Below are 25,908 nucleotides of genomic sequence, written 5' to 3'. Positions count from 1 at the left end.
GGCTGTCACTCTCACCTCACCTCTGCAATTCACCTGCTTTGTCCATTGAGTTGTACAACACAGAATTCAACTCTTCAGTCAAATCAGTCCATGCCGAACATAATCCCAAACTAAACTAGTCCTACCTGCCTGTTCCTTGCCCATATCCCTCTTCTTCATGTGCTTATCCAAATGTCTTCCAAGCATTGTAATTGTATCCACATCCACCACTTCCTCAGGAAGTTTATTCCACTCACAAATCACATGAACAAAATGCCCCTCATGTCTTTCCTAAATCTCTCTCGTCTTGCCTTAAAAATGTGCCCCCTAGTTTTGCTTTGCCCCAAACTAGCAAAAAGACAATGACCATTAACTCTACCTATATCCTTTATTATTTTATAAGTTTCTAAAAATTCCTATAAAGCCTCTCTACCTCCTACACTCCAATGTGATAAAAGTCCCAGTTTATCCAGTCTTTCTTTACACCTCAAACCTTACATACCCAGCTACATCCTGGTAAATCTCTTCTGAATCCTCTCCAGCTTAATAATATCCTTCCTATAACTGATCAGAACTGGACGCAGTATTCCAGAAGAGGCCGCACCAATGTTCTGTACAACCTTAACATGGCTTCTCAACTCCTATACTCAAAGAACTGAACATTTTTAACCACCCTATCTAACCACACAAACTTCAAAGAATTATGTTCCTGTACCTCCAGGTCCCTCTGTTCTACAGCACTACCCAAGGTCCTACCATTAATTGTATAGGCCCTACCCTTGTTTTATGTACCAAAATGCAGTGTATGAACCAAGGCTGTAACAAGGTCAGGATCCGAGTGGCCCTGGCGGAACCCAAACTGGGCGCAGTGAGCAGGTTATTGCTGAGCAGATGCAACAGGTAGCACTGTTGATGACACTTCCATCACTTCACTAATGATTGAGAGTAGACTGATGGTGCAGTAATTGGCCAGATTAGATTTGTCCTGTTTTCAATGTACATACCTAGGAAATATTCCACATGACCAGGTAGATGCCAGGGTTGTTGCTGCCCTGAAACAACCTGGCTAGGGGTGTAGTGAGTTCTGGAGAGCATGTCTTCAGTACTAAAGCCTTTTCAATATTCAGTATCTCCAGCCATTTGTTTATATCACATGGAGTGAATCAAATTGGCTAGTAGCTGGAATTTGTATTGCTGGGGACTCAGGAGAAGGCCGAGATGGATCATTTATCAGCACTCCTGGTAAAAAACGTTTGAAAATGCCTCAGCCTCCTCTTTTGCATTGCTGTACTGGGTTCCCCATTATTTGAGGATGGGGATATTGTGTAGTGTCCTCCTCCAGCAATTGTCTACAACTATTCACAACTGGATCGAACAAGACTACAGAGCTTACATCTGATATGCTGATTATGGAATCTCTTAGCCTTATCTTATCACTTGTTGATTATGTGGTTTGGCCACATATAATTCTGATAACATAGCAAGATAATATTGTTCATCATTATTTTTCTGTAATATGTATTTGCATCAATCATTTTATACTGCAAATCAGTCCAGATGACTTTACATCATCGCACATTAGTTGATTGAGATATGAGACCTCCCCATTTCTCATTACACATACATGTTTTACTCAACCTATAAACTGGTGCATGGAATCAGATAAGCAACAGGAGCTGTGCTGCCATGAAGAAGCAGAGAGTTTAAGGCCCACATGGAACAAATGTCAAAGAAATTGAACAAATGGAATGAAATCTGATGCTGGTTTCAAGCTAAAACTTGTAATATTTGGGAAGAATGCTGTAACTGTGTTGTGTAAATAACTGCTGCAGCAAAGGAATGCAGTGTAAATTGGAAACTAGTGCAAGAATGGAAAAAGGAGGAATCCTCCCTGAAGAAGATGCTCAATAGCAAATGCATAATAAGCACAAGCAAGAACCCTGGCCTCATCCTGAACTGCATGTATTGGATTAAGTACTTGGAAATTCTTGAGGAATGCAATGAGTGGCATATGCACTTTAATGGGTCAAATCATTCAAAGTGTTAGTCCAGAAAGAATTTCACAGCCGTAGGTGATTCATGTAACTGCTTTAAGGTAAAGAAATAACTTGTGTTACAAGAGATAACTGAGAGATCTTGAGGTAAAAATGACCAGTTTCCAACAATTCATCATCAGACAGCAGCAAAACCATCAGGACCAAATAGGCCACCTCTGCAGCATGGATGAAACACAGGGAGTTTTGATAAGCTCAGCAACTAAACTCTGGAGTAGAAAGGTTAGGAAATAGTTCTAGTGAAAATGACAGGGTATGAGAATGCAAGTTTCATGGTGGTACCAGCCTGCATAGCCAAGGAAATTAAATCAATGCGAGTGCTAATTTTCACAGGTAAAACCCATGCTGTAAATCGCGTTCTCTGAAGGAACTTTTCTGCATGTCCCTGAAAACTATTGGATGAATGAGAATTGAGTAAAGTCGTGGATTGTTAATATGTGGCATCTTGATGACTTACTCAAAGCAAGAAGCTTAACATTGTGGAACAGTTTAGATTCCGTGTAATTAATGATTGCAGTTCTACCAAAGGTCTCACATCCAAGTTCAACCGTTGGATATGTGCCTCGTCAACCTATTTGGGGTTTGTGTTCTTGCCGAATTGAATAGGTGGATATTTGACGGAAAAAAAACTTTCATGAAGAATGGAAAAATATACTCAGTCCCATTTGGTGTTTTATGTGATTATGTCAAGAAATCATGTGATGCTATTCATGCACAAACTGTAATTTGATCATTCAAAATTGTGGAATATCCCAATTCAATCAATAGACAGGAAGCTGATTATTTTTTAAGGAGGGAGATTCTGAAATTGGAAGTACAGACCCTGATCTACAGTGGAATCACATATCCAAGGTGATTCAGCGTGAATTCAGGAAGCTTTTTAAAATCATTATGATTATGGTGAAGAGTAATTCATGACACATGTTATATCAATTTAGTCTTATTTATTTGAGCTGAATTAAATTATTTCAAATCTCAAAATGACAACCACCTACAACTCAAGCAGTTCAAGTTTTATAAGACGACCCACACTTCTTGAAATAATTTTTGAGACCTTGAAAATCGACTTTTGCGCCACTGCCGACAGTAATACCAGTAATTAAAGAAAGTAAGTCTTCTAAACATCAAAAGGCTTTTACTGATCATGCAGGATGCAGAAAATTTACATAAGAAGTCATTTGTTAGTCAATCCATGTAGCAATAACTGGTTTCTCTACATGCCATAATTCAGTGTCTCACTGATGAACCATGCTCATTCCTATAAGAGTATTGGTATTAAGTGTTCTTTGAATATAAAGTATTTTTTAGAAGAAGAGGAGCAGAGAAGTTCTTTTGTGTCCTGTGTAATGTTAATCCCTCCAGCAATGTCATTAATGTAACCCGGTCTCCCTGCTATACGACGGAGGTTGTGAAACTTGAAAGAGTTCAGAAAAGCTCAGCAAGATTGTTAGCAGGAAGGGTTTGAGCTACAGGGAGAGGCTGAAAACACTGGGGCTATTTCTCCTGGTGTGTCAGAGGCTGAGGGGCAACGTTTTAGAGGTTTATAAAATCATGAGGGGCATGGGTAGGATAAATAGGCAAGGCCTTTTCTTTGGGGTAGGGGAGTCCAAAACCAGAGGGCACAGGTTAAGAATGAGAGGGGAAAGATTTAAAAGGGATCTGAGGAACAACCTTTTCACACAGAGGGTGGTGTGTGTATGGACTGAGCTGCCAGAAGAAGTGGTGGAGGCTGGTACAATTACAACATTTAAAAGGCATCTGGGTGGATGTTTGAATTGGAAGAATTTAGAGGGATATGGGCCAAATGCTGGCAAATCTGTCTAAATTAATTTAGGATATCTGGTCAGCATGGACGAGTTAGACCGAAAGGTCTGTTTCTGTGCTGTATATCTCTTTGACTCTATGACCTAGTCATTAATTCTATTGCAATCTATTCTTGTTATTTGCAAGACCTTGCTAAGTACAAATTATCTCCCGTGCTTTCCCACAAATCAAAAAATGTCTACACTTCAAAAATTAGGTGCGAAGGGCTTTGGGATATTGTGAAACATAGAATTATAGAATCCCTACAGTATGGAAACAGGCCCTTTGGCCGAACAAGTCCACTCCGACCCTCTGAAGAGTAGTTCACCCAAACACTTTCCCCTACCCTATTATCCTATATTTACCCCTGACTAATGAACCTAACCTACACATCCCTGAACAATATGGACAATTTAACATGGCCAATTCACCTAACCTGCACATCTATATACATGCAAGTTTTTGGGCTATGAAGTGTTTTCAAATGCTCCAAGGATGTGAAAGGTATTGTATAGATGCAAGTTCCTGCTTCCAATTACAATTTCTCCAAGTCTATCTGTTCTCCAATTACCACTAGGTTTAAACGTGTTTGCTTTTTACATGGGATACTGAATGCTGACAAAGTGTAGGTGTATCAGAGCAGATATTCTTGTAATAGGCTTGAGTATTTTGAATTTCCTTGTCATAATACATAATGGATCTTTTAAATAGTTCTTTCATGGGATTTGAACATCACTGGAAAAGCCAGCATTTGCTATTTATCCCCAACTGCCCTTGAGAACGTGGTGTGATCACGCAAAGTAGATCATGTATTGAAACAGACCTCCACCAAGTTGAGATCCATTTATACAAATTGGCTGGAACTCAGAAAGTCTTTGTTAGTTGCGTGCAATAACATGTTCACTTCTTACCCATGCAGTGTGCCTGGGCAATCCTATGCCATTAAGAGATTAGTGCAGGAAGTTTAAACACTATTTTAGGCACTGAGAAATGGGTCAGAAAAATATGTGGTTGGGCGAAAAGCCAGTAGGTCGGAAAGAAGCCTCCCCTGTAGCCATAATGTGCTGTGGGAGGGGCTGAGTATTAGAGAGTTGGATGGCACCCCCTCACTGAGTCCCACCCTGTGGAATTGCAAATCAATCTGGCAGCTCCAACAGTCTGGGCAGTGCCAGAGTTCAATAACAGGCACTTTGGGGATGGTGGGCCTGCTCATGAAGGAGACAAAAACACTGCAGATGCTGGATTCCGAGGTAGAATGCTGGGCAGCTGGAAGAACTCAGCAAGCCAGGTAGCATCAGGAGATGGTGAAGTCAACGTTTCGGGTGTAACCCTTTGTCAGGACTGGGGATGGATGTAAGGGGAGCTGCAGATAAAGGGGGTTGCGGGGGCAGGGTGGTGAGGTGGGGATAGGTGAAGACAGGTAGAGGGTACAATCTAGTTGGTCAATGGGAGGAATGAATCTGGTTGGTGGCTAGAAGGAAGGGCCAATGAGAGGAATAGAAGTAAACTTGTTTATATCACAAGAAGACTTCAGTATAAGAGTAAAGATTCTGAATTATATCAAAACTTGGTGACATGTACCTAGAGTATTGCTTGTAGATTTGGTCACCTTACCTAAGGAAGAACATTCTTTCCATAGACCATGTGCTGTGGACAATCATCAGACTGATTGCTCAGATAGTGGCACTGTCCTTTGAGAGTTCAACATGACTGGGCCTGAATTCTCTGGAGCTGAAAATGTGTTGCTGGTTAAAGCACAGCAGGTCAAGCAGCATCCAAGGAACAAGAAATTCGACGTTTCGGGCCAGAGCCCTTCATCCTCATTTTCAGCTCTGATCTCCAGCATCTGCAGACCTCACTTTTTACTCTGAATTCTCTGGAGTCTTAAATAATGAAGAGTAGTCTCATCATAACTTACAAATTTCCTAAAGCGAGAGGATGCTGAAAGATTATTTCTTCTGATTGTGGTGGAGAACTAGATAGTATAGTCTCAGAATAAGGAATGGCCCATTTAGGATTGAGATGAGGAGAGATCTTTCCACTCAGAACCTTTAGAATTCTCTAGCCCAGAAGATTATGTAAGCTTAATCTTGGGCATCCTAAAGATGGGTATTGATAGAGTTTTGGGTACTAATGCTATCAAAGGATATGGGGCTAGCATAGGAATTTGGCGCTGATGTAAGTGATCAGTCATGATCTAAAATGTTGGAGCAAGCTCAAGGCCCCAATGGCCTACTTGTGCTCCTCTGATCCTACAAGTAGAGATGTTTTGCTGCAGTTGCATAGAGTTTCACTGAGACTATAACCAGACTAGTGTGTCAGAGTTTCTGTTTCCTTATTTCAGAATGCACTTGATTGCATTAGATGCAGTTTAGATAAGGTTGCCTCAACTGATCCTTCTGATGGTGACAGGGAAGTTATCTCATGAGGAGACATTGGGCATTGGAGCTTTGAAGAATAAGAAGTGATCTTATTAAAACCTATAAGATCCTGAGGATACTTGACAGTATTGATGGCAAATGTGGAAGAACTAAGGGACACAGTTTGAAAATAAGAGTCTCCCACTTAAAATGGAGTTGAGGAGAAATTATTTTCTTTCATAGGTTTGTGAGTCTGTGGAACTCTCTTCCCTGGAGATGGGTGCAGGCTGGGTCATTGAATATTTTTAGGGCAGAGGTAGACAGATCATTGACTAACAAAAGAGTTAAAGAGTATCAGGATGAAGCAAGAAAGTGGAGTCCAAACCACAATCAGATCACGCACGTTTTATCAAATGGCAGAACAGGTTCAAGGTGCCTATCTGTGTTCCTCAATTGTACATTGATACAATTAGATACAATGCATAGTAATTAAACTGATCATGTGACTGTGGAAGGGTGGAGTTGATGTTTGGTTTTGAAGGACTGTTGGCTGGCTCAATGAGTAAGATTCCAAGACTGAGCTGAATGCCTGAGGGGGGTATCAGAAGCAAGTCGCTGTACTCAAATGCATTGCATATATGATAATATTTTGTTCAACTCCTTTCAAATAATAATAAACAATACATTCTCAGAGATGTCAGAGAGGGTTAATATGACGTATGCTGATATTGTTTTGTTGAACTGCATGAGGTGGTTTAATGAGTATAAAAGCAAGATCAATCCTTTGGATAGTTTCCTTTTTAAAAAACTTTACTTCATTATCATAGAACCCCTACTGTGTGGAAACAGGCCACTTGGTCCATTGAGTCTACACCGACCCTCTGAGAGTGTCCCACCCACACCTACATTTCCTGTCACTAATACACCTAGCCTTTACATCCTGAACTCTATGGGGGTGGGCAAGTTAGCATGGCCAATCCACCTAACATGCACATCTTTGGACTGTGGGAGGAAACTGGAGCACCCAGAGGAAAGGTTGGTTTGATGCTGCAACAATAACTTTTCTATTGAGCAGCTTGCACCCCAGCAAAAAACTTATTCACCACGGTCTTTGTTATTTCCTGACATTGTGCTGAACAGTAACATGCAGAACATCTATTGTCAGAGACAATCAAGTCCCTAAACTAATTCCCTTATGTACCTTGCAGCACCTGATTGCAAGATCAAACTCAATGAAACTTCTTTGTAGACATGTTCACTTTTTATTATTTTTCCTTCTCATATCCAAAAGGATTTGGTTTCATATGTACAGTATTAGCTTGCCTCTCATACTCCACCCAACATTTAGTCTCCATGTGTGAGCCGGGAACAACATTTTAAATACATCCCCATTGTACACTCACGTTGTTTGTAAACAAACCAAAATGTGAAAAAATACAAAGCACCACATACATTTGTCAAAAAGCTGGTATGTGTAAGATTTGGCTTTCCACCATCACCCAACCCCCATCAGGAAGAGAATGCAGAATGAGTTTATCTAGTACCTGAGCACAAAACTAATGGAGCCTGAGATGCAATTTTCAGAGCGTGACATAGTTTCAGTATCCGAGTAGCCCACCAGAACCACATCTAATATGCAGTACTGATGAAACATAAACGACTGTCAGCAGCAAAAGCTAAGGGAGGGGATGGAAAATTTTGAACAAACATATACAGAGAAACCGCATAGGTTTTCTAAAACAGTTTGTTAACATGAATTGTTTTGCTTGTTTTTCAAAATATTGGTCTATTGATTGTCCATGGAGCTCTTTCCCAGGAATTGAAGAATTTCTTTTTGTATGCTGATGATTTCTAACTACATTCCCACGTCTGTTTTCTTAATTTAATAGCAAACCTGTTCAAAATACACAGGTACAGTACTAACTCGACTAAAATAGCGCAAACAGAACGTAACAAAACAAAGTGCAAACAAGAAAATTAAACCAATTATTTGAAGAATGGGTCAGAAGGTTTTTTTGGTGCACTCTAACACTCAATGTTTCTCTTTTGCTGCATTCCCATCTTCTGAGCAGATGTTTCATGACTGTTCTCTTGTGGTGTCTTCTAGCTTTAATATCAGCTTACTCAGAAATTGCTTACATTCTCATCAGTTTCAGTTTGCAAGGGTCTTAAATAAAAATAAATAAGAAATATTAATCCTTGATGATCTCAGGCTGCTGTAGCTTGGATTTGATTTATGCCTGTCGATGAGTGGTCTGGAATTTTAACTCCCCTCCCAGTGGATTGGAAAGCAAGGGATACACCCAGAATCCAATGGGTGTCCTTATTCTCTTGTCATCGGTCTAGCTGAAATTTTCTTGGAGCAGTGAGGGCATCTGGCAGTCTGACCACTTTTGCACCTATTAATACCTTAAATGGCCAATGAATGGCATATAACAGCCTCGTCACACTTTGGCAATGTAATGTGGAGGGAAGGCCAATGTCAGGCTGGTTTAATGCACACTTCCTTTGCAAGATCCCTGGACCAATCAGAGCATCCCTCCCTTCCTCAATCACCATCATCAGCTTCCGTTAACCCCCTGGCCTCTTTAAACCATCCCCTGCCATTCCTTAATCCTTATCCTTATCCATTCCCTCCCGCTTGCTGAGACCCTTGGCTCCTGACTTATCTGGGATCCTCAGTGAGTTTGGTCTCCCTGTAGTGTCAGAGGGTCTCAACCCTCCTGTTGCATTGCTAGGATTACAGAGCTGCAGGTTGGAGCCAGCAAGTAACCCACTCCTGCTGCGATCTGACACTATGACCCTATGTGTTGAAATGGGGGCGACTAGTTGACATAGCAGTGCTGAGGGATTTGGGGACTGATACACACAGCTGAATCTAAATTTCCAATGTTCTGGAAGCATAATTTTAGGTGCAGCTGCCTCACTGTTGTGGGGTCAAAACTCTGGAACTTCATTTCTAGTGGCACACCCCTTGAAGGTTCAAGAAGGCAGCTCACTATCTCCTTCCCAAGGGCAGTAAGGGGTAGGTAAGAAATGCTGACTTTGGCACTGATGCCCAGAAGCAATGAACAATTTCAAAAAATGGCTGGAATGGCTTTTTCTAAAATTTCACCCTTAGATACATTAACGCTCTTTTCCTCAACCATCCCTTGTTTGGCAGATAGAGACGATATATTAATACAGAAAGGAAGAGGCAATGGAAATGAAATGGAAATAAGCCGTTTTCAGGGCTTCAGCCATCCAGAGCAGACTAAAAATAAATATTACAAATTTAGGATGAAAGTAAGAAAAACCTTTTTACACAGAGGGTTATGAAGGTGTAGAATACACTATTAAGTTCACTGATTAAAGCAAGGAACACATTAATATTTAAGAATGGATTAGGTAAGAGACTGAAGGAAGGGGGAATAAAAGATCAGGTCAGGCATGTGGGATAGGCCTAAGTCTGTGTGGATGATAATCATCAGTGTGGACTGGCTGTTTCTATGTTGATAATTCTTGTATAATTACGTCAAGCCCATTTCAGTTTTGATCTAACTTTATACATTTTTACATAACTGCCTTTTTTTTTGTTTCAGGACATCTCTGCAGAAGCCCATTACCTGCACCAAGTAATGTGCACTTCTGGTCAGTCAATCTGCAGAACGTTGTGCTCTGGGAGCTGCCTAGAGAGAAAAGATGCAAGATATTGTTCAGTGTACAGTATAAAATGTAATTACTACTCCTATTCTGTGCTGCTATGTGGCTGTTTAGATCTTGAATATATTTTGTTGTTTCCAAATTAAGCAATCGTAACTTTAGGAAATAGTTAACAACACACAAATCTGTCCTGCTTCAGACCACTTGGGCCATCTTTAATGTCTCTTCCCAACACAGATATAAGAAACACTAATGTCCCCAATACCTCACTCTTCCTCCAACGCATACACACGTGATCCACAGAATGCAATGTCAAATGCCAAAATTAGAAGCTGTAAGTACAAAATAGACATTATTATATCCAACAGGGAATTCAGGGGAAATTTCATTAACTAGACAGTGGTTAGAATGTGGAACTCACTACCACAAGGACTGGATGAGGCAAATACCATAGGTGCATTTAAGGGGAAGCTAGTTAAGCACATAAGAGAGAAAAGAATGGAAGGTTTTACAAATGGTTTTAATTAAAGGGGTGGGGGAATGATGAGGAGACCCATGTGCAGCATAAAAAATGGCCTCAGCCAAATGCTTATTCTGTGCTGTAGATTCTAAGTAACTTAGAATAGGTGAAGAGACTATTCCCAGATACACGATATTCAAAGTCAGGGTCCAGGATAGTGCACTCAGTAACAAGGACCCAGGGATGTGTTCAGGTTGGAATAGGACCAGTGTGCCCAGCTCAGGGTCAGAAGCAGCACGAGAGCTCATTATTTCTGTCCTTTTCCCTGTTCAAAAATACTTATTTCTCAGAGATTCTAATAGAGATCATTTTCAAAATAAAATTTCCCAGGAATTCTTGCAGTACAGAAGCACATTTAAAAGATCCATGTCTCAGAAAAATCAGATAGTTGAAAATCGTTCATTGCAAACTTGATATTGTGGCTTGAAGATTAGTAACAGGAAATACAGAACATTTTTACAATGTAACCTTCCTTCATGTTTTACCAACAAAATGCTATGACCCTGCCCTTAGACAAGTCACTATATTCATCTTCATTATCACAACACAAGTGATAACCTATCTGTGTAGGTTCTAGTTCTGCCTGTTATGTTGTTCGTCAAGTAATGAGTTGTTTCACCAGTTTTGTATCCTTTTGTTATGAGACATTCCAGACTCAATGTGAATGGACAACCTAAATAGAGGGAAAACATTCATCCTGTTAGCCTAGGTTGATTCAAAGTTGCTTTTAAATGCAAAATGACAGTCTGCCCCATTGGAACCATTTATTCTTATTATTCTTTCTTATGTTTCTTATTTTTTAAAAGAAATATTGCTTGCAATATTGAGCAATATTTTTCAGGAAAGACCAAAGTAAAACTATATTTTTATAATCAGAGTAAGTCTTCTTGCTTTGTGCTTGAATTTTAAAAAGTCATGAGGATGGTGGAATAACTTATTTTTAATGCATCAATATTTGAACAGTCAGGGAATCAAGGATGATGAGGAAAAGTTATGAAAGTGAAGTTAAGGAATATCAGATTATCCACAATCTTATTTAGATTAGATTAGATTACTTACAGTGTGGAAACAGGCCCTTTGGCCCAACAAGTCCACACCGACCTGCCAAAGCGCAACCCACCCATGCCCCTACATTTACCCCTTACCTAACGGGCAATTTAGCATGGCCAATTCACCTGACCCGCACATCTTTGGACTGTGGGAGGAAACCGGAGCACCCGGAGGAAACCCACGCAGACACGGGGAGAACGTGCAAACTCCATACAGTCAGTCGCCTGAGTCGGGAATTGAACCCGGGTCTCAGGCGCTGTGAGGCAGCAGTGCTAACCACTGTGCCACCGTGCTGCCCACTACAGAGCAGAACTGATAGGATGAAAGGCCAATTTCTGATCCAATGCCTTATAGTCTTTTATCTCCAAAAATGTCAGAAAGTTAATGAAAACAGTAGCAATCACATTTAACTGTCATTAAGCTATCATTCATTCCCTCCCTGCCCTTCAGCATAAATGCCACCTTTTTCTAGCTACAAGCAGTTCTGAAGAAAGGTCACTGGACCCAAAATGCTAACCCTGCTTTCTCTCCGCACATGCTGTCAAATGTGTTGAGGTTCTCCAACAATTTCTGTTTTTGTAACACATTTAATTACTTTATTTGTGTCACTGTCCTCTTATTTTGCACACTGAAAGCACTAGAACTGGAAACATGTAACGGCAGTGAAAACACTGTGCTAGTTTGTGAGGGAAGTATTACATTGCATGAGAGCATCTGAGCAAGAAAAGGTAAACCACACGTTTGCAGGTGCACATTCTGTTCAGATTTTTATCTCAGAGTAACCTCACATCACACACAGAGCTGCATGTGCAGCAAATGTCCCAGTTTACAACAATTTTTTATTAAGGTGTTTGTTTATTCATTATATTAATATGCTTTTGAAGCTAAGTTATACCTCCAAAATATCAGTTAGAGTCATAGAGTCATAGAGTCATAAAGATGTACAGCATGGAAACAGACCCTTCAGTCCAACCCGTCCATGCTGGCCAGATATCCCAACTCAATCTAGTCCCACCTGCCAGCACCCGACCCATATCCCTCCAAACCCTTCCTATTCATATACCCATCCAAATGCCTTTTAAATGTTACAATTGTATCAACCTCCACCACTTCCTCTGGCAGCTCATTCCATACATGTACCACCCTCTGCGTGAAAGAATTGCCACTTAGGTCTCTTTTATATCTTTCCCCTCTCACCCTAAACCTATGCCCTCTAGTTCTGGACTCCCCGACCCCAGAGAAAAGACTTTGTCTATTTATCCTATCCACGCCCCTCATAATTTTGTAAACCTCTATACGGTCACCCCTCAGCCTCCGACACTCCAGAGAAAACAGCCCCAGCCTGTTCAGCCTCTCCCGATAGCTCAGATCCTCCAACCCTGGCAACATCCTTGCAAATCTTTTCTGAACCCTTTCAAGTTTCACAACATCTTTCGATAGGAAGGAGACCAGAATTGTATGCAATATTACAACCGTGGCCTAACCAATGTCCTGTACAGCCACAACATGACCTCTCAACTCCTGTACTCAATACTCTGACCAATAAAAGAAAGCATGCCAAACACCTTCTTCACTATCCTATCTACCTGTGACTCCACTTTTAAGGAGCTATGAACCTACACTCCAAGGTCTCTTTGTTCAGCAACACTCTCTAGTACCTTACCATTAGTGTATAAGTCCTGCTAAGATTTGCTTTCCTAAAATGCAGCATCTCGCATTTATCTGAATTAAACTCCATCTGCCACTTCTCGGCCCATTGGCCCATCTGGTCAAGATCCTGTTGTAATCTGAGGTAACCCTCTTTGCTGTCCACTACACCTCCAATTTTGGTGTCATCTTCAAACTTACTAACTGTACCTCTTATGCTCGCATCTAAATCATTTATATAAATGACAAAAAGTAGAAGGCCCAGCACCGATCCATGTGGCACTCCACTGGTCACAGGCCTCCAGTTTGAAAAACAACCCTCCACCACCACCCTCTGTCTTTTACCATTGAGCCAGTTCTGTATCCTAATGGCCAGATCTCCCTGTATTCCATGAAATCTAACCTTGCTAACCAGTCTCCCAGGGGGAACTTGTCGAACGCCTTACTGAAGTCCATATAGATCACTATAGATCACTACCACTTTCAGACAGCTTTCTAATATTCTCAAGCAGTACAATTTGTGCACTTGAACTTTTAGACAACCAAACAATCGAATAGTTCATTATAATAAAGAAAATCCCATGAAAGAAAGTGTGGTAAAGATTTGTTGTCAGTGCTGAAGAAAATAATTAATACGTTTCTGAAAAAAACATTAAAAATATTTATAAAGTGTGTTAGTTTCATCTTACCTCCAGACTTGACTGGACCCATGCACTCACGGTTGGCCTCCTCTACTCTCTTCTCCTTCACCTTTACATCACCTAAAATTCTACTTCAGGTGTCCTTGTGCCAAACCATGCTTACCCATAAAACCTCTGTTCAGTGACCTACATTGAATTCCAATTAAAGGTTGTCTCAATTTTATCACTTTCATCCTTCAGTTTGCGCATTCATGGTATCGCTCTTTCATCCCTCTTCTTATCGCTATAATCTCCTCCAGTCCCACAACTATCTGAGACATCTGCACTGATCTAATTCTAGCCTTTTATGCATTTTAATTGCTCCGTAAATTAATTTTTTTTGTGCGGGGCCTTCAGCCAACGAAACTCTAAGCTCTAGACTTGCCCCCTAAATAGCCTTTTTCCTTTGCCTTCCTCCGATTACATTAGAGGTGCTATGTTAGGATCAGTATTTTCTTATTATAATAAGATTGAATGCGTATCAGAAAATACAGAAAATGCAATCACATGAGATGCCACGATTTCATTGAAATACTTTTGAATTCATGGATATTGTATTACAGTGAAGGCAGGTTCACTGTGAGAGAAAGTCGTTTCATAATGACGAAACAAAACACTTCACAATGAACAAATAAATGAAGAATAGACTTAAAATTAATATTAGGTTTTGCTGATACAGCACTAGTTAACTGCTTACTTGCATTGGCCTTGCTTACTCTGCGAACTCTTCATACTATGGCATTTCGATTTTTTCAAATGAGTCCAGTAATTTTGGATTAGATGGCTTTCACAGAGGTGTTTTTCATGTCCTCCTGCCAATCAGTTTTAAAAAAAATTTTAATGGAAAATGTTGGACAATTTGTGATGTCTGTCATGATGTTGTTTTCATCATAATGACCTTGAAGCATCTTCTGCTGTTGTCCCCTTGTCGCTAAAAACATTGTTTTCTGGTTTTCACTCTTGAGCCATTTAATTATTGGATATATCGCTGCAAGATTCTCTCTGAGACTTCTCGTTCCAGAAGTAGAGAACCCCCATTTGTGAAACTGTCCATCTTGGTTTGTCACTCTGACACTGGGTATCAAGTTCTCCACAGTCTTTGAGACTACAGCAACAAAATATAACAAGGAGCAGGTTTAAGGAATTCAGCCTGCTCACCATCCAATATGATCACAGCTGATCTCACCTCAGCCTTACCTCCACTGCCCTGTCCATTCCTCATAACAACTCAGCCTGTTCCTAATTAAAAATCTGTCATCTCTTCCTTAAATTGACTCACTGTCACAGCATCTGCCGAACCCTGGGGCAATGAGTTCGACAGATTCACAACTGTCTGAGAGATTGCTCCCACAAATGTTAGATCAACCCTAATGTGAGCTTCAGATGCAGTTTGAACAGGGCAGCACTGTACACCTTAAGAATGGCCTCTGGAAACTTCAAATCAACTGATGTGTCCTGTAACTCAGTATCTTCTTTGCATTGTTATTACTACTATCATTAGCTTGGGCTGCTAAGTGGCAAGCATCATATCTGCCAAACAATGCCAAATAAAGATTATTTCCAACAAGACTGAATCTGATCAGCTCCCTGATGTACAATAGCATTGCAATCACTGAATCTCCATTATCAACATGCTAAGTTTCACCATTAACCAGAAACTTAACTGGTCTAACCTTATAACCCCATTGGTTCTCACCTACCACCCCACCAACCTCCGTATACAACGTATCATCCGCCGTCATTTCCGCCACCTCCAAACGGACCCCACCACCAGGGATATATTTCCCTCCCCTCCCCTATCAGCATTCCGCAAAGACCACTCCCTTCGTGACTCCCTCGTCAGGTCCACACCCCACACCAACCCAACCTCCACTCCCGGCACCTTCCCCTGCAACCGCAGGAAATGTAAAACTTGCGCCCACACCTCCTCCCTCACTTCCCTCCAAGGCCCCAAGGGATCCTTCCATATCCGCCACAAGTTCACCTGTACCTCCACACACATCATCTATTGCATCCGCTGCACCCGATGTGGCCTCCTCTACATTGGGGAGACGGGCCGCTTACTTGCGGAACGCTTCAGAGAACACCTCAGGGACGCCTGGACCAACCAACCCAACCACCCCGTGGCTCAACACTTTAACTCTCCCTCCCACTCCACCGAGGACATGCAGGTCCTTGGACTCCTCCACCGGCAGAACATAACAACACGACGGCTGGAGGAGGAGCACCTCATCTTCCGCCTGGGAACCTTCCAACCACAAGGGATGAACTCAGATTTCTCCAGTTTCCTCATTTCCCCTCCCCCCACCTTGTCTCAGTCGGTTCCCTCAACTCAGCACCGCCCTCCTAACCTGCAATCTTCTTCCTGACCTCTCCGCCCCCACCCCACTCCGGCCTATCACCCTCACCTTGACCTCCTTCCACCTATCACATCTCCATCGCCCCTCCCCCAAGTCCCTCCTCCCTACCTTTTATCTTAGCCTGCTGGACACACTCTCCTCATTCCTGATGAAGGGCTTATGCCCGAAACGTCGAATTTCCTATTCCTTGGATGCTGCCTAACCTGCTGTGCTTTAACCAGCAACACATTTTCAACTGTGATCTCCAGCATCTGCAGACCTCATTTTTTAACCTTATAACTACTCTGGCTACAAGAGTCAGTCAAAGGCTAGTCAATCTGCAGTGAGTAACTTACCTCCTGACTCTCCAAAGCAAGTCCACCTGCAAGGTACAAGTCAGAATGGTGATGGAATACTCCAATTGCCTGGGATGACTATGGCTGCATCTACACTCAAGAAGCTCAATACCACCCAGGACAAAGCAGCCTGCTCATCTGTGCATTGCTTACCACCTTGAGCATTCACTTTGCACCACTGAAACACAGTGGCAAGGTGTTGACTATCCACAAGATGCGCGGTAGCAACAACTCTCCTTACCTTCAGTAGCACCTTTTACTATTTATAAGGAAAAAGAAAGAAGATGCATGGGAACACCAACACCCACAAGTTCTCCTTGAAGCCACATGCTGACCTGACTTAGTGCTAAATGACTGTTTTTTTCTCTGTCACTGAATCCAAAAAGTGCAGTTCCATTCTTAATAGTACTGCAAGTGTATCTATATCATATCGACTGTGATGGTTCCAAAGTTCATCCCCACTTTCTCAAAGGAAATTAGGATAAGCAATAAGTGTAGGCCTAGCCAGAGATACTTACACTCTCTTAAAGAATAAAAAGAATCTGTTTTAACCTAGTGATCTGGAAGTCAAGTAACATCTCCAAGATACTATTCAGATTTGACAAATATATGTCCCACCTTGTTCTGAGACCAATCTTTAAAAGCTAACTTTGATTTAACGATGGAATTACAGTATTAAAGTGTTTAAAGGATAATAGTTGGTGATCTACATTACATATGTATAAAGATATAAATGATATCCAATTATTCCTATTTTTACAGCCTTGGATATGTCACTATGTTCAATTCATGTGATTAGCACAGGTTCCCCTTCTGTTACCGGTGTTACACTTGCTTCCTGAACCAGTACATGATTTTAATGCATGATTACAATATAAACCACTAAATGGAAAGACCCAAATGGTAACAATTGTTCCTTTCAAACCAAGTGGTTTTATGAAACAAATATTGTACAATACATAGTGAATGTATTGGTGCTTAGACAAATATTTGTCTCAGATGAATCCATCATTTACCTGGCTTGAAGTGTGTCAGTAGCTATTTTGATCCATCTTATTAATCTTGCAACTTTTATTTTTAGTAACTTGACTGAGGTGTTAGTTTTGCAATTCAATTTGCCAGGAGAAAGTGAGGACTGCAGATGCTGGAGATCAGAGCTGACAAATGTGTTGCTGGAAAAGCGCAGCAGGTCAAGCAGCATCCAAGGAGCAGGAGAATCGATGTTTCAGGCATAAGCCCTTCTTCACCTACCCAACATTATTTTATTTTAGGACAATTCCAATTCCGTTTTACTCCCCTGACCTGACTCAGAAGCGAATCAATGTGCAGAACATAGAACATTACAGTGAAGTACAGGCCCTTCGGCCCTCAATGTTGCACCAACCTGTGAAAATAACCTGATGTCCATCTAACCTACACCATTCCATTATTATCCATACGTCCAATACCCTTAGCATCTGCAAGTCTACTACAGTTGCAGGCAGGCCGTTCCATGCTGCTACTACTCTCTGAGTGAAGAGACTACCCATGATATCTGTCCAAAATCTATCACCCTTCAATTTAAAGCATGTTAGCCTTCACTATGCAAGGATCAAGGCTCTCACTGCCCACCGTATCTAACCCTCTGATTATTTTATATGTCTCGATTAAGTCACCTCTCAACCTTCTTCTCTCCAACGTAAACAGCCTCGGTTCCCTCAGCCTTTCCTCATAGGACCTTCCATCCATACCAGGCAACAGTCTAGTACATCTTCTCTGAACTCTTTCCAAAGCTTCTACCTCCTTTCTATAATGCGGTGGCCAGAACTGCACGCAATACTCCAAATGTGGCCTTACTAGTGACTTTTACAGCTGAAACATGACCTCATGGCTCTGAAACCCAATTCCCCTACCAATAAATGGCAACACAACATATGCCTTCTGAACAACTCTATCAACCTGGGTGGCAACTTTCAGAGATTCATGCACCAGGACACCGAGATCTCTCTGTTCATCTACACTGCCAAGAATTTTACCATTAGGCCAGTACTCTGCATTCCTATTATTTCTTCCAAAGTGAACTATCTCACACTTTTCCACATTAAACTACATTTGCCACTTCTCAGCCCAACTCTGTATCTTGTCTATGTCCTTCTGTAACCCACAACATCCTTCGGCATTACCCACAACTCTGCCTACCTTCATGTCATCTGCCAACCTAGTAACCCACCCTTCTTTGCCCACCTCCAGATCATTTATAAAAATGACAAATAGCAGTGGCCCCAAAACAGATCCTTGCGGCACACCCCTGGTAACTGAGCTTCAGGATGAACATTTCCCATCAACCACCTCTGAAGTATTTTTCAAGAACACAAAAAACATACATTTGTGCAGAATATTTGAAACAGTTACTAACTCTTTGGATTTCTCTTAATGTGATGATGCTTCTTGTCCCAGACCACCACCCCTGCTCCTAATAGACAATAGTTATTAATCAGTCCTGCCTTCACCATCCCTGACTCATCCAATTTTTAGAATTTAGAACTTAGGCTAAAGGGTAACTGTGTGTGAGGCAGCCAAAGTGTCATTCTACAATATGGTCTAAGCAACTGTTCACTGGCAATGTTGCTACATTCATGTCTTTCTTTGTGGTACTGCAGTGCTTAAGCTAACTAGCCAGCATGTATAATTTAAGAATGAAAGACCTTGGATCATCTCTGTTTTATTGTTACTGCAAACCTTGGTTTGGGATTACCTTTGGTACCTGTGGCCAACATTGGGTAAATATTCCTTGATTGATGCAACAGTAGAATGTATAGAGAAGAGGGCATCTGCTTCACTGTGCCAATTGTGCAATCATTTTCATGACAGAAAATCAACAAGCAATCAGAATAAAAATGTATTTGCATTGCTTAGTTCCGCCAAGGTCAAAATTAATCTGGAAAAGATAAACAATTTCACTTTGAGTTGTGTGAAGAATTGTAAGCACGGAGAAGTGTGTGTGCAATTGCCTGGTTACATTATGTGGCCAGTTTGAAAATCAATGTTTGCAGTTAAGACTTAACAATGCTACTTTTAAATCAGATATGGAGAAAAAGATTGGAAGAACAAAAAGGAATGCCAGAACATTACCAAAACATACTGTGATGTTTCAAATGAGACAGCTGACAGTGAAGAATATTACTATGCCAGAGTAAGATCTATTTCAAGAGCAGGATTGTCAGATTGGAATAAAAGTGGAAGATTCAATCCAAAGGTGGAAAGTAAGTGCAGATTTAAACTTGGCTGTAAAGATAGAAATTTTAACTGTATCTGTTGTAAATGTTGTCATGATCCCTGCAGTAGCTAACAGCTTTTTAAAAAAATTAACTTTGAGTGAATGGCTGAATAGATGACACAAAACGTTTTCATGTATGAGGATGACAAAAATATTTAAAGCACCCTTGACTATGCACCATTTCAGGAGACAGCTTATATTTAAACTACAGAAAAGTCCTATATTTATCATTTAAAATGACCAAATATTTTCCACCACAATTGCTTTTCTTTGATGATTGAGTGGACGCTCTATTCTGAATGTTATTTTACTCAGAGCTTTAAGGTTCGTTGTCAAACGTTTCATCACAATACCAGGTAACATCATCAATGAGCCTCCAGTGACTCACTTTCTATTTATGTGTTTAGGTTTCCTTGGGTTGCTGACATCATTTCCCATGGTGTTGTCATTTCCGGTTCTTTTTCTCAGTGGGTCAAATTATGTCACCAAGCAAGGAAACCTAAACACATAAATAGAAAGTGGGTCACTAACACGAGTGCTTCACCGGAGGCTCACTGATGATGTTACCTAGTATGGTGACGAAACGTCTGAAAACGAACGTTCCAGCTCAGCGAGCAAACCTACATCCAGAACCTCAACCTGAACTTCAAATCTTCTCAAAACTCACAGACACTCTATTCTCCCAGAACTAGTCAATCCTGATCTTAGCTCGCAAGGGTCACTTTCATTCTTTTCCTTCCCCAAACTGCCTTTCAGGTTGTCCTGGAGATTTCCCCACTAGCTCAAGCACAGCAAATCTGCCGGCCCAACTTCATTTTAAATCCTCACCAATTTGGCCTTCTCAATCCAAGCAAAAACTTGCAAACAAATTCATGTGCAGTTAATGACAGATACTTGGGAGCCTTTAGGTCCTCTGTCTCGAGTCTCTCTTAGATCCTGGAAAATTGTCATGCCTGTGAAAATCGGACCCTGACATATTTACCCAACCCCTCCCCTTTCAGGTACTCATTAACATCTACTACTTTGATCAAGGCTTTTGTCATCTGACTCAATATTATCTTTTGTGCCTCAAATTAACAATTTTTTATAATACTCCTTGGGAGCAGGGAAGTCTTATTATGTTTAAGTACTGCACAAATATATTTGTTGTTTTGAATAGCAAAATGCACTATAACTGTTAGGTCCATTGCTGTGCAGCCTGTTTTAATAGCTATATATCAATTGTTTTTCAGCAAACATCAGCTCTCCAAAAGTAGAAGTAAAAGCTGGGGTCTGTTCCATCTCCATTACTTTGACGGTTCCCAAAAAGTGGAAGACAAACAATGAGCCTCGAGCTATTTCACTGGCTAAAATTTTTCCTGACTTAAAATACAATTTGACTGTTACCAATAGAAAAACAAATAAGTCGGTAAGAAAATTTCATATATTATTAAAACAAAATATACAGACACGCTGGTGGTTAATTCACAAAGCATAATCCTTTTCTTTCGTTCATGTGATGCAGTGTCACTGGCTGGACCAGCATTTATTCCTCATTCATTATTGCTCTGGAGAAGATGGTGGTCTGCTTTCTTCAATCACTGTGGTACTTGGGGGTGTAGGAACATTCATTATGCTGTTACGGAGAGTGTTCTTGAGTTTGACCTGCTGATAATGAAGGAAATATATATATTTCCAAATAGAATGGTGAGTAGCTTGGCAGGAGGTGATGTTCCCATGCATCTGCTGCCTTTGTCCTTTAAGATGGCAGTGGTCATGGTTATGAAGGTTCTGTCAGAGGAGCCTTGCTATTTACTCCAATGCACCTTATAGATGATGCACATTGCTGCTAACTTACATCAGTGGTAAAGGGGTTGAATATTGAAGTTGGTAGATGTGATGTCAGTTAAGCAGGTTATTTTGTCCTGGATAGTGTCAAGCTTAAGTGTTGTTGAAGCTGCTGTCATCCAGGCAAGTTGTAAGTCTTCCAGCACACTCCTGACTTGTGCCTTGTAGATGGTGGACAAGCTTTGGGGGGTCAGGAGGTGAGTTACTCACAGCAGAATGCCTGTCTCCTGTCTTACTCTTATAGCCACTGCATTTACATGGCTGTTCCAGTTCAGTTACTAATCAGTGGTAATCCCCATGACCTGATTGTGAGGTATTCAGTGACACAAATGCCATTGAATGTAGAATGTTGAGAATTAGATTTTCTTTTGTTTGAGATTACCTTGCATTCGTGTGGCATGAATGTTACTTGGCACTTGTTAATCAAGCCTGGATATTGTCCAGGTTATACAACATTTGGACATGTTCTGCTTCAGGATTTAAAGAGTTGCAAATGGTGCTGAACATTGTGCTGTTACTGGCAAACATCACCATTTCTGACTTTATGATTTAGAGAATATCCACTGTGACAGATGATAAAATTTGACTTCTAAAAAATTCTGCAACTAAAAGCTAGCCAATAATAGCCACGTAACCATTGTTGATTCTTATTAAAACTGGTTCACAAATAACTTTCAGGAAACGAAATCTGCCATCCTTCACCTGGTCTGGCCTGCATGTGACTCTCAACTGACTGCAATGTCATTAACTCTTAACTGTCTACTGGGCATTAGGAATGGACAATAAAAGCTGCCCTAGCCAAGTGACGCTAATATCCCATAAATGCATTTTAAACAAATTATCCATAATTATTCACAATTGCATGTGGCAGGCCTACAAAGCTTATATTGAATCTGTTTTAGTTGTGAAATTACTTAGCCCTGTCTACTACATGACGCTTTTCTGCTGTTTGGCATTCACGCAGTCCTGTGTTGTAGCTTCATCATGTTCATACGTCATTTATAGCTATACACAACTCTGCACCTGCATGTGCTCCCCTACACTATTCATTGAACCAAGGCTGCTTTACCAGCTGGGTGCTAATGGTAGAGTCAAGCATTTGCTAGGCCATACGTTTACAGATTCTGCCTGAATTCAATTCCACTATTGTCAAGGGCCCACAGTGCCTAATGGATGCTCAGTTTTAAGTTGCTAGATCTGTTTCAAGGTTGTCCTGTTAAGGATGATGTTAATGTTCTGATGGTCAATACCTTCCTTGTAAAGACAGAACTTGGTCTCTACATGACTGTGTGGTGGTGGCTGTTATCAGTGGTGGCTGTTATCAATGCTGTCATGGACAGATGTATCTGTGTAAGATAGATTGATGAGTAGGTGTTCAGGCAGACTTTTCACTCTTGTTGATTCCTTCACCATCTGCCTCAGACACAGTACTTTCAGCTGTAGCCAGCTTGGTCAGTAGCAGTGCTGCTAAGTCAATTTTGGCGATGGACACTGAAGTCCTCCACCCATAATATATTCTGTTCCCTTGTCATCCTCCCTTGTGCTTCCTCTAAATAGGATCTGATATGAAGGAGCACTGTTTCATCAGTCAAGGTGGGCTCATGAATGAAATGCATATAATTGTTACATAGATTATTTATGGGCAAGCATATTTACTTAACAAAGATGCGGTTGTTGTTATTTTTAACTATTAGATAATTGGTTCTTTATCTTCTAGCTCATTTTCCCTGACAGTGGTAAATTCAAAAAAGTGGATACCCTGGAGCATGATACCACATATTGTGTGACAGCTCAAACAGTGGAATATTCCTTTCACAGAATAAGTGAACCATCTGAGACTGTTTGTGCAACAACTCCAAAAGGTGAGAGTGTTATTTTAAATATGAAACTATTTTTACAAAGAAATGGTGACACAGTGGTGGTTCACTGGACTAGTAATCCAGAGGCTCAAGCTCTGGGGCAAGGGCTCAAATTCCACCATGATACCTAGTGGAATTTGAACCCTGCTTGCACCCTCTGGAATATAGTGAGGAAGGAGTAAGTCACTGAGTCCCTGGAGACTACTTTGCCATTCTGGATTATCTACCTCAACATTGCATACCCAGACTATCCCCATACCCATCGTTAGTAACCAGAAATCTATCACTCTGTCTTGAATTGGCTAAACTTCTGAACTTCCACATCCCTGTGGTGTGCAAAATTGCAAAGAACTACCACTCTCTCAGTGAAGAAGCTCCCCGTCATCCAATATACGGTATTGTGTCCCCTGGTTCTAGACCACCTAGTCAGGGGAGACATCCTCTCTGCATCTACAGTACCTTATCTATCCCTTTAGGAATTTTCAAAGTCTGTGTGAAATTGCTTCTCATTCCTCTAAACTCCAAAATGTTCAGACCCATTTGCTTCAATTTCTCTTCAAAGGACATCCCACCATCTGAGGGATCAATCTGATGAATATCTGCTGCACTCCTTCTGTTGAAATTATATCCTTCCTTCAGCAAGTGAACCAGAGCTACACTCAGTGGTCCATGTGCAGCATCACCAGTTTTCTCTACAACTGAAGCAAGACCTCAAGCTAGTCCCAGTAATGATAACTATGACAACTACTATCAAATGTCATAAAAACTAATCGGGTTTAGTCACGTTCTTTGGGAAAGAAATCTGTCACCCTTACCCGGTCTGATTACAGACCCACAGCAATGTAGTTGACTATTAATTACCCCTGAAATGTCCTTAGCCATCTGTTAAAAGTCAGTTAGAGATGGAAAATAAATGTTTTTTAGGCCAGTGATGCCTATGTTCCACAAGAGTTTAAAAGAATCAACGAGCACAAGACTGTTATATTGCATAAAATCATACTAAATGTTTATTAATCAAAAGGCTACATTCAAAGAGATAGTTCAATCCTTTGTGCTTGTTTTTTGTCTAGTATTTTTAACCTTAATTAGGCAAACGAATCAGTATTCTTTCACAATATCCTTTTGTTGTTATCCTATTAATAATATATCCCATTTCCCAGCTTTCAAAATTTGCCAGTGTTAGATCATTCAATGCAAAAAAGACAAAAAAAAAGGTCTGCGATAGGCTGGAAGACAAATTGATTAAAAAACAGCGGAGTTAGACTTGCACTTTGTTTGAAAGCTTCTTTTTTTCTTTCATTTCCCACAATACCTTGTTCAAAAAGTAGTACATTTCTAACTCCTACCAATTCTGTTGAAAGATCTTCAACTTGAAACATTAACTCTGTTTTCTGCCTCCACATATGCTGTCAGATTTGCTGAGATTCTGCGGACAAGACAATTTTCTGATGCATTTTCAGTACATTTTCCTTTCATTTCTACCATTACAGATCCTGTGAAACAAATTATCAAAATGATCCTGCTTGGATGTGTTCTACCAATCTTTGCTTTCATTTTTCTGTTCACGTTACTGGGCTGTTTCATGTACAAATATGTGTACACCAGTGACCAGAAGCAACCTGTAAATCTGGTAAGTAGGTTCTACTAGCTTATTATAATGAACTATGATTAATGTGTGTTTATTCCACTACATACAAGAAATCTATTCTGCAGAAAGGGTGCATTTGAGGGAGTATATCATCTGCAATATCTTAAGTGTTTGCCCTATTTTATAAATGTGGTAGAGAAGAGATAAGTAATTGAATCATTCCTAGTGCTGATAACACTAGGAAGTAGTGTGCATATTGCTGCCAGATATTTAAAATATTCTTACTTAGTACAACTAATGCATATCTACATGTACTACAGCAAGGCTTTTGATAAGGTCTCTATGTCAGACTGATCAAGGAAGTAAGTGCCCATGGGATCCAAAACAAAGTGACACATTGGATCCAAAGTTGGCTGAGATGCAGGAAGTACATGGCAAACAGTAGGGGGATTTTTTTTCTGTGACTGAAAGTCTAATTGTTTGAGGTGTACTTTAATAATTTGGACTTAAGTGAAAGGGGAGTGACTGAGAAGTTTTAGATGACTTGAAAATTGATAGCATGGTAAATAGTGAGGACAATAGGCATAAACTGCTGGAGGATAACAAGAGACTGGTCAGCTGGGCAGAGCAATGGCAAATGGAATTTACCCAGAATAGGTGTGAGGAACTGCACTTGGGAAAGGTTGACAAGGCAGGGGATTGAGCGGTTGGACCCAGAAAAGTACTGAAGATCAGAGGGACCTTGATGTGCATTTCCATAGATTCTTGTAGGGCAAGTCGATAAAGGTATAAGGTGCTTAAGAGGGAAAATGGGATCCTTGCCTTTATTGGTGACATCATAGCATACAAGAACAAGGAGGTTTGTTATGACACAGTGGTGAACCCTTCTGTTAATTAAACCAAACACCCAGAAAAGCTCACCTTGCCTCATAATCTGTTAAAATATGA

At 40.7% G+C, this 25,908-nt stretch overlaps 1 protein-coding gene across 1 annotated transcript in view; it reads left to right on the top strand.

Moving 5' to 3' along the window:
* LOC132805483 (uncharacterized) overlaps positions 1 to 25,908 on the top strand; it is a 43,721-nt gene that overhangs the window by 10,100 nt on the left and 7,713 nt on the right. The window contains exons 2-6 of the mRNA XM_060820587.1: positions 9,778 to 9,910; positions 19,494 to 19,672; positions 20,919 to 21,094; positions 23,231 to 23,375; positions 24,863 to 25,002. Of these exons, the coding sequence (XP_060676570.1) occupies positions 9,778 to 9,910; positions 19,494 to 19,672; positions 20,919 to 21,094; positions 23,231 to 23,375; positions 24,863 to 25,002 (773 nt within the window). The remainder of the gene's footprint in view (positions 1 to 9,777; positions 9,911 to 19,493; positions 19,673 to 20,918; positions 21,095 to 23,230; positions 23,376 to 24,862; positions 25,003 to 25,908) is intronic.

The sequence above is a fragment of the Hemiscyllium ocellatum genome, chromosome 3 (assembly GCF_020745735.1).
Source record: "Hemiscyllium ocellatum isolate sHemOce1 chromosome 3, sHemOce1.pat.X.cur, whole genome shotgun sequence".
NCBI lineage: Eukaryota > Metazoa > Chordata > Chondrichthyes > Orectolobiformes > Hemiscylliidae > Hemiscyllium > Hemiscyllium ocellatum.
The sequence above is the reverse complement of the archived record's forward strand: the minus strand, read 5'-3'. Positions and strand labels throughout refer to the sequence as shown.